The sequence below is a fragment of the Sinocyclocheilus rhinocerous genome, unplaced genomic scaffold (genome assembly GCF_001515625.1).
Source record: "Sinocyclocheilus rhinocerous isolate Xijiao unplaced genomic scaffold, SAMN03320098_v1.1 scaffold1880, whole genome shotgun sequence".
Lineage (NCBI taxonomy): Eukaryota > Metazoa > Chordata > Actinopteri > Cypriniformes > Cyprinidae > Sinocyclocheilus > Sinocyclocheilus rhinocerous.
In genome coordinates, this window is record NW_015635022.1 from 2,949 (window position 1) to 10,827 (window position 7,879).

Below are 7,879 nucleotides of genomic sequence, written 5' to 3' on the forward strand. Positions count from 1 at the left end.
AAAAAAAAAAAAAAAAATCAGATACAGGCTCACAAATAAACGGTTTTATAAAATGATAAATTCTACATTTCAGTCTTTAAACCGTATTTTAATAAGAGGGATGAGCCAAAAGTATCAATTATAAATCAGTCATTAGGACTAGGAAAAAAAAAAAAAAAAAGTTTCACAAAATTATTAAACCAAGATTTACACATACTAAATCTCTCGCATTAGTGTTATGACATTTTAGCCCGATATTGCAACGATTTGCTTGACGTAGGGCATCGTGGGGATCCGTAAACGACAATGGGAGTTGGGACGCAAGTTTCCTTCATTTCAGCTCGTGTAGGGTGTCATAGTGGACAACAAAAATAGTGTAGTCTGAACCCGGCATTAACCCATGTTCTTGGTTTCATTACTGGTAGCTTTATACTTCAGTTCAAGGATTTCCCACTACTTTTGCTGCCAAGCTCCTGGAGAAATAAAAAAAATAATAAAAAATCCACACAGAAGTCTTGCTAAACAAGATTTATTTGGTGAACATAGACCTCAAATAAAGTTCCCAATGGTTAAACTGGCATGGTTAGCTGCATGCATGCACAGGTGGTTGGGCAACACTTCTGTCTGGCAGGATACTGATCATCATGGGAAGAGTTATCAGCACACATTTGGTTTGAGACATGGATCAGGCCTCACTGCATGGATAAAGATAGTTAGAATTAGTCTGTTCATTTAGATGCATTCAAACTCCTAAACACATCACAAAACACTCAAAGCATGAACCACAAGTTTTATGTTTAGAGCGAGTTGTATTCCAAGTATAATTAATCTTTATTTTGAAAAGCAATGTGCTTGAAAATGGTGCTATGGGCCAAATGTAGGTACTTTGCCACTGAAAATGATAAAATACTCAAAAACGGTGTGTGTTGGGGACCCAAGCATCAATATAACAAATACCTTTAAATGGAGGTGTACATTCACGTCCACATTTAGTGCTGCAGCATTTCTCATCATTTGGACAGTCAATGTCATTGACACACAACTTTTTACACAAACCTACTCCAAGGAATCTCCTTGGACACACTCCTGGCTTTTCTGTTATACAAACACAACAGGGAAACCAGATCACTGAATGCCTCACTGCATATATATATATATATATATATATATAATTAAAAAAATTTAAATATTGTTTTCACTATAGTTTAGGCCCTCTCTGGGCCCTGTTTAGGCCCTGACGGTTCCCCTCTCTGCCCAAACACCACCACTCATCTTGGTTGAGTTGGCAGTAATGATTGATGAGCTGGTCTTCTGGGTTCCAGCCACTGTGGTTAGCATTAGCATGTCCCGTTTGACGAATGGGCAGGCGAGCTCTGCTGCCCTGCACTACTCAATAATACTATTGCCCAGGAGAGCTGTGTCAAAAACGCAATTGAAATGGAAACCGATTCTGAAGTGGACTCTAACGTTTTTATGTGCCAGGAAAGAAACAGGGCAGGTCATTGAACAAGTCGCATTGACCCACATTACATCAGCAAGAGGGCTATTGATCTGATAATATAATCGAAGTTTGTGTCCATAAAGTTGCTATGAGGAGAGTTAAGATCCGGTCTTTATAAGCTTTACAAACCCAGTGGAACAGAAAAAAATGAACCTAAAGCAATTCAACCATTTAGTGATGGTGTAAACCGTGGAGCTCAAACACACAATCCTTAGACCCCGACACTCCCAGCTCTCTGTCGATGATAAGGTTTCGAAACGGTTCAGCCTCGCTGATTCAGTTATATTTGAGGCTGATTATATTTATTTATTTTCGAAATTGTCACAAACTTAAGACTGGTGGCACTCTAAAACAGAAAAGGAAAAAATAGCTCTAGGGAAATTATAGATTTAACGGTCTGTTAGACCCCGACACTCCCAGCTCTCTGTCAATGATAAGGTTTCGAAACGGTTCAGCCTCGCTGATTCAGTTATATTTGAGGCTGATTATATTTATTTATTTTCGAAATTGTCACAAACTTAAGACTGGTGGCACTCTAAAACAGAAAAGGAAAAAATAGCTCTAGGGAAATTATAGATTTAACGGTCTGACTGCGCTTTAGGGTGAGTTAAAGTGCGCACGCTCAGGCCATAATGAATTACTCATTGGAGTGTGTTACAAGATTGACAGCGTTAAAGAGATTTATGTTTGTGATCCACTGCGATTATGATGAGATCAGACCAAGCAAATCAGGGATTGGAAATGAAGATATCACATTTAACACGAGGCAGTGCTGCCACAACTTTAAAAGCGTTCATTAAGACTTGTAAATTAGGAACATGATTTGTGAGTTCATCAAATTTATGAGCTTCCTGTCTTGTATATGAAATACAAATTGAGATGCAGTGTTGATGTTTATTTATTTATTTATTTTAATTGTGATTGACTTGTATTTTTTTTTTTAAAGAAACATTTCAGGTTCAATACAAGTTCAAATCTATCAACTGCATTAGTGGCTGTATTTCCACGGTTCATTTGATGTTTCATATTTATAATGCATATATTAAAAAAATGTGTTTTATATAACATATGTATTGTAAAGGATACAATAAATGAGGCTACAAGTGAGGCTACATTTATAAATACAGTAATAATTACTATTTAAAATAAGTGTTTAATATATTAATCTATTTTAATAATCTAATAACATGTATTTTTTAATTAATTTATCTATTTAATTAATCTATCTACTAATCTATTAAAGAAAAAAAAAATCCTGTGATTGCAAAACTGAATTTTCAGTAACCATTAATTGTCTCCATTCTTCAGTGTCACATGATCATATATATATATATATATATATATACTGTAGAGAGAGAGAGAGAGAGAGAGGCAGGAAATTGTTAAAAAATATATATAAATATAATAATTACATTTATATAATATAATCATATTTTATTACATATTTTATATATTAAATTAATAGGCTATATTTTATATTTCTGTTGTACTGTTTAACCAACTATCCAAATGTATTAGTTGTTCTCTGAAATCTGTGACAATTTGTATTAAGTTCCTTTTTTTTACTGAATGTGTTTTATTGAGGCAGACATATGCACTGGTCTTGTTATTGCAGTCTCTCAATGTTCTACAATGTCTATTTGTGGACAGAAGATCACAGATGAAGCTCCTGAGGTCCACTAGATGAGGCATTTGGTCCCTGAGGGACAGTGAAGACTATGAACATGCTTTCTGTGTTTCAGATCATGTTGCTGACAGATCCAGAGGTGGAGAGCAGTTTGCTCATCAGCTCAGATGAAGGCGCAACCTATCAAAAATATCGCCTCAACTTCTACATCCTCAGCCTGTTGTTTCACCCTGAGCAGGAGGACTGGATCCTTGCCTATGGCCATGACCAGAAGGTGCAGAATCATTTCAGCTAAATCATATAGCAAACAGCATCTAATTATGGCACACAGCTTTCAGCAAGTCACCGTTCATGCGGTTCTCTAATTATCAAGCTGTTTTATTGCCAAATATAACCAAATACAAGGAAGCCAAAGGAAAAAAAAAAAATAATTTATAGTATTTGCATACTGTATAAAGAACATTTTAGGCACAAACTGCAGAGCAAGACATAATAATAATGAAAGCATGTGTGCAAATGGATGCTAATCTGTATTTAGGCTTGAAATATGTCCTTAGAAGGCAATTATCAATGCAAGAGGAAATACGTCTTAAAGAGACAATTTCAGTAAGCTTAAAGTTGGCAGTTAAGACAATTTATGCATCCCGAGTCACAGGGAATTATCATTAATTATATGGTTTCAAACTCATGGTTAGGGCTAATAAATTATGATTTTTTTTTTGTATTATCCTGAAAAGAGTGTTTAAGCATCAGATTTAATCATACCAAAATATAATTTAACTAGTCAAGATTTTTTTTTCTTTTTTTTTTTTTTCCGCTGTGCAACTGATGAATCATTTTAATTCCTTCCCTTTTTAATTTTGGATTAGATTCATTCATGAATGAAATATTTATTTATTTATTGCTACTCCTTGAAGTGGATTTAAATGATATAACAAATTGTTCCCCTAGGGAACTCACTCTGCGTCCTCTAGCGGACACACTTTTATGCTTACGGGTGCCCGCCCGTGACGTCACGGGCTACGTAGGCCAATGGTATTGAGTTATTTCACACGTGCTTCAGACACTGGTTCTGCTGGTGGCAGTCCCTATAGTTTCCACTAGAGGATGCAGCATCTCATGGCCTCTTGTACAGTATAAATGTGTAGTATATTAAAAAAATAAGATTTTCTTTTCAAGCATGTCAAAAAAACTTCAAATTCAAACAACACAAATTGTCACAGTGACACGCAATATCATCAAATGATGACTGTTTCAAGTCTCAAGTGATGTTGTTAAACAGCTTTGACTTCAATTTTGACAAATCAACATTGATTTCACCCTTGAAAGAGGGTCAATGAGAATGAATTACAATTAAATGAAAACAATCAAAAATAATTATCAGCCAATTGAAGGCTAATAGTAGACTGTTTGCACAATTTGCATGACTAGCCACGGCTGAAAGACGCAAAAGCAAATGACATAAAAAGAAAACACAATCACTAGTGTAATTAAACCCTATTCAAATCAATGCCACAAATAAATGCATAATTTATTAGTGTTGACACTTTTACTGCCTTAATGTCATTGGCAAGGTTCCTGAATTATTATTTTTTTTTTACGATGACAGTAAACATAGAGGAGACGAGCTAAAATGAAAAGCTTAGTAACCTTCAACACGTTTGTGCTTCCCTGCTGCAAATAAATAAATAAATAAGTAACATTGAAGAAAAAAAAAAGGATTTGTTTTCAGCAGGGCTGTACTCTTGGATTCTGTCTAATTTGGTTTAGTTTGATGCAGTTTGATTTGTTCCTTTGGTTTCCCATAAGTCATAATGTCTAAATATGACCGAGCTCCATCCACCCACAGTCAGGATGTTATACTGGATATGAGATTGTGATATCACAGTTCTCAACTGATGCAAATTCAAGTGCTACATTGAACATTGATTGAACAGTAATTTTTATCCTCTATTTAGTGAATTTAAGATCTCAGTGTTTGTTCTCTTGCTGATTGCCAATTTTCCACTGTAATTATACTAATTTTGAAATTATCATTTTAAGATTTTATTTTATTCTGTGTTTTATTGGAAAGTCGTTCATCATTTTAATCGCGTGGTTCCAAAACCTGGTTAGTTCCCTATAGGCAGCATTTTAAGGCTTCTTATGCATGCTTATGATGCAAATTCTGTTCCCAAAGCTTGACGGCTTAATTATGCAGACTTCTAAGATACCTTGTTTTGGATAAATTTTAAGGCAACATCACCTACTTGCAGAAGACAGTCACATAATTACACACAAGCAAAAAAACAAACAAAAAAAAAACAATTCCATTTTAATGTTTGGTGTTGGTAAGACTTTTTGAAAGAAATCTCTCATGCTTATGTAAGGGAAACAGGTCAATTTAGCTCAAAGGTCTGTCTTTTACCATCCAAATTCTAGTCATTTAGCACCAGGATTTTGTTTTTTGAGGACATTTTAGTGTGAGATTTTTGCATAAGCACAATCAAAGTGGGACAGAGCGAAGACATCAGAGAGTCAGCCTGGAGTACCGTTATTTTTAGGCTGGTAATGATCTATCCTCACAAGTTCCCCTCTATGAACCCTCACATGGAGTCTTATTATCTGAAGTGAGATGAGACATATAACCCTTACAAATGTGTAGCTATTGACTATGTGAAATTAGATTGTCTCCTTTGATGAGATACACCACTATAGTCACAGTATATGAGATGATTGAAGAAATGGAGCTTTGAATGGATGAAATGGACTTTTGTACCTGTGAGCGCTTCAAAAGCAACTCAGATCTGATGCGGCTCATTTCTAGCCTAATACCCAAAGTCTTGGTGGAACTGAACAGGTCAGAACTCCTTTGCCTTCACCTTCTCAACTGATCTGAAATCGAAACCTTAACAATTTTCTTTGAAATTGAACTGTTCTTGTGAGTAAGGAAGGTTGTAGTATAATGAAATTTAACTGAAGGTACCTGAACAATCTTGGTTGTGAATCAGGTAAAACAAAATTAATACTGATATGCTTGCATTGCCTGGTTATAACACTCTCTTTTTTGCTGTGGGTTATACTGGGAAATTACTGCTAACTGTTGAATATGCAATATCATAAGCCTAATTTAAATATAATGGGAGCGTGTTTGCACTGAAACAAAATGGGAATGGCTTTAAACACATCACCATGTCTGTCACCATGTCAACTGACGGGTTTCCGAAAGTTAAAATCCCATTCATTTTCTCCATAGTGGAATTGATTGTGAACGATAATTTACCTTTAAAGACAGACTTAAATGAACTATAAGGTTGTTAATCAGTCATCAGCCCACATTCTGTCAACTTATGCATAAATAATTGTGTTCAACAGCAGAATTTCTGGTGACAACTACATTACCCATGATTCTGTGGAGAAATCCCCACCAATCATAGAATCGCAACAAGTAAATTGTGCCAAAGTAACTCTTTAGCCCCACCTACTTCCATGAAGCACTGCAAATTACATAATAATTATTTTGTCATAAGCATAGAATATATTATTTCTATATATAATCAAGATATTTAAATCAATTGTTTTATATGTCTCCATCATTTTTAATTTGATTATGTCATTCACATTGTGTCATTAGTAGTTCTTTCCCTCATTAAAATCATTAAGTACGTATCTTTTTGTCGAGTTTTCAAATACTTTTTTGCTTCAAATCAAAGTTTGTAATGTTGTGATTCACCTCGTAGCTCGTTGGCCAAGGCTGCATTTACTTGATAAAAAAAATTGGAAATATTATCACAGTTAATTGTACTTAAAGGGATACTCCACCCCAAAATGAAAATTTTGTCATTAATCACTTACCCCCACTCTTCTGTGTCAGCCGTGCCAAACGAATGCGCTGTTTTCGTTCAAATCAAAGTGTAAATACGCATAGAAAACGTATTCTTGTGTCGCGGCTGACACAGAAGAGCGTACGTTGCTTGCGTTTAGTGGATATTCTCCAAAATGGTGCTACAGGGTTGTGGAGAGACACAGAGGAGACGAATTGTTGAATAAAGTCGTTATTTTTGTTTTCTTCGCATACAAAAAGTATTCTCGTCGCTTCATAAAATTCAGATTGAACCACTGATGGCAGATGGACTATTCTGACGATGTCTTTCATACTTTTTTGGACCTTGACAGTGTAATTTACTTGGCAGTCAATGTGACAGTCACAAGCCTCCCGGTTTTCATCCAAAATATCTTCAATTGTGTTCCAAAGACGAACGAAGCGTTTAGCGGTTTGGAACGACATGGGGGTAAGTGATTAATGACAAAATTTTCATTTTGGGGTGGAGTATCCCTTTAAAGGGACAAAAACACTTTTTTTTTAAATTGCCATTCGTGCCGTTTGTTTACTTAAACAGGTGGTTATGTCTTAAATAAATGTAAACAGTTAGGAGAAAATCGGATGTGTATCAGTATATTAGATCTGTGCATTAGGTCTTAGCAGCCTTTAAACCTGCTGCTTTCTGTCATTAATGTTAATTGAAGGGGTCCTATTATGCTCTTTTACAAAGTCTTGATTTTGTTTTGGGGGTGTACTAGAACATGCTCTCATGCTTGGTGGTTCGAAAAATGCATTATTTTTCACATAATTTGCATTATTACAATACCTTTCTCCCCTGCCTGGTACAAACGGCTCGATTAGTTTCGGGTTTGATGAAGGCCCGCCTTCCGAAAAACGAAATGTTTTGTGATTGGTTAGCTGTCCCAGTGCGCTGTGATTGGCGAACAGCTTAGACAGTGTTTCATTACTG

The 7,879-nt window shown here is 35.5% G+C and overlaps 1 protein-coding gene and 1 long non-coding RNA gene across 2 annotated transcripts in view; one reads left to right on the plus strand and one right to left on the minus strand.

The window, feature by feature from the left end:
- Positions 1-492: 492 nt before the first annotated feature.
- On the minus strand, positions 493-1,098 carry LOC107746067 (uncharacterized). Its single transcript, XR_001640651.1, has 2 exons — positions 937-1,098; positions 493-674 (listed from the first exon to the last, which is right to left on the minus strand). It is a non-coding gene; the product is annotated as an uncharacterized LOC107746067 (long non-coding RNA).
- Positions 1,099-3,112: 2,014 nt separating this feature from the next.
- The window catches only part of LOC107746059 (VPS10 domain-containing receptor SorCS1-like), a 69,231-nt gene continuing 64,464 nt past the window's right edge, over positions 3,113-7,879 (plus strand). The window contains exons 1-2 of the mRNA XM_016560118.1: positions 3,113-3,154; positions 3,223-3,381. Coding sequence (XP_016415604.1) covers positions 3,113-3,154; positions 3,223-3,381 — 201 coding nt within the window. The remainder of the gene's footprint in view (positions 3,155-3,222; positions 3,382-7,879) is intronic.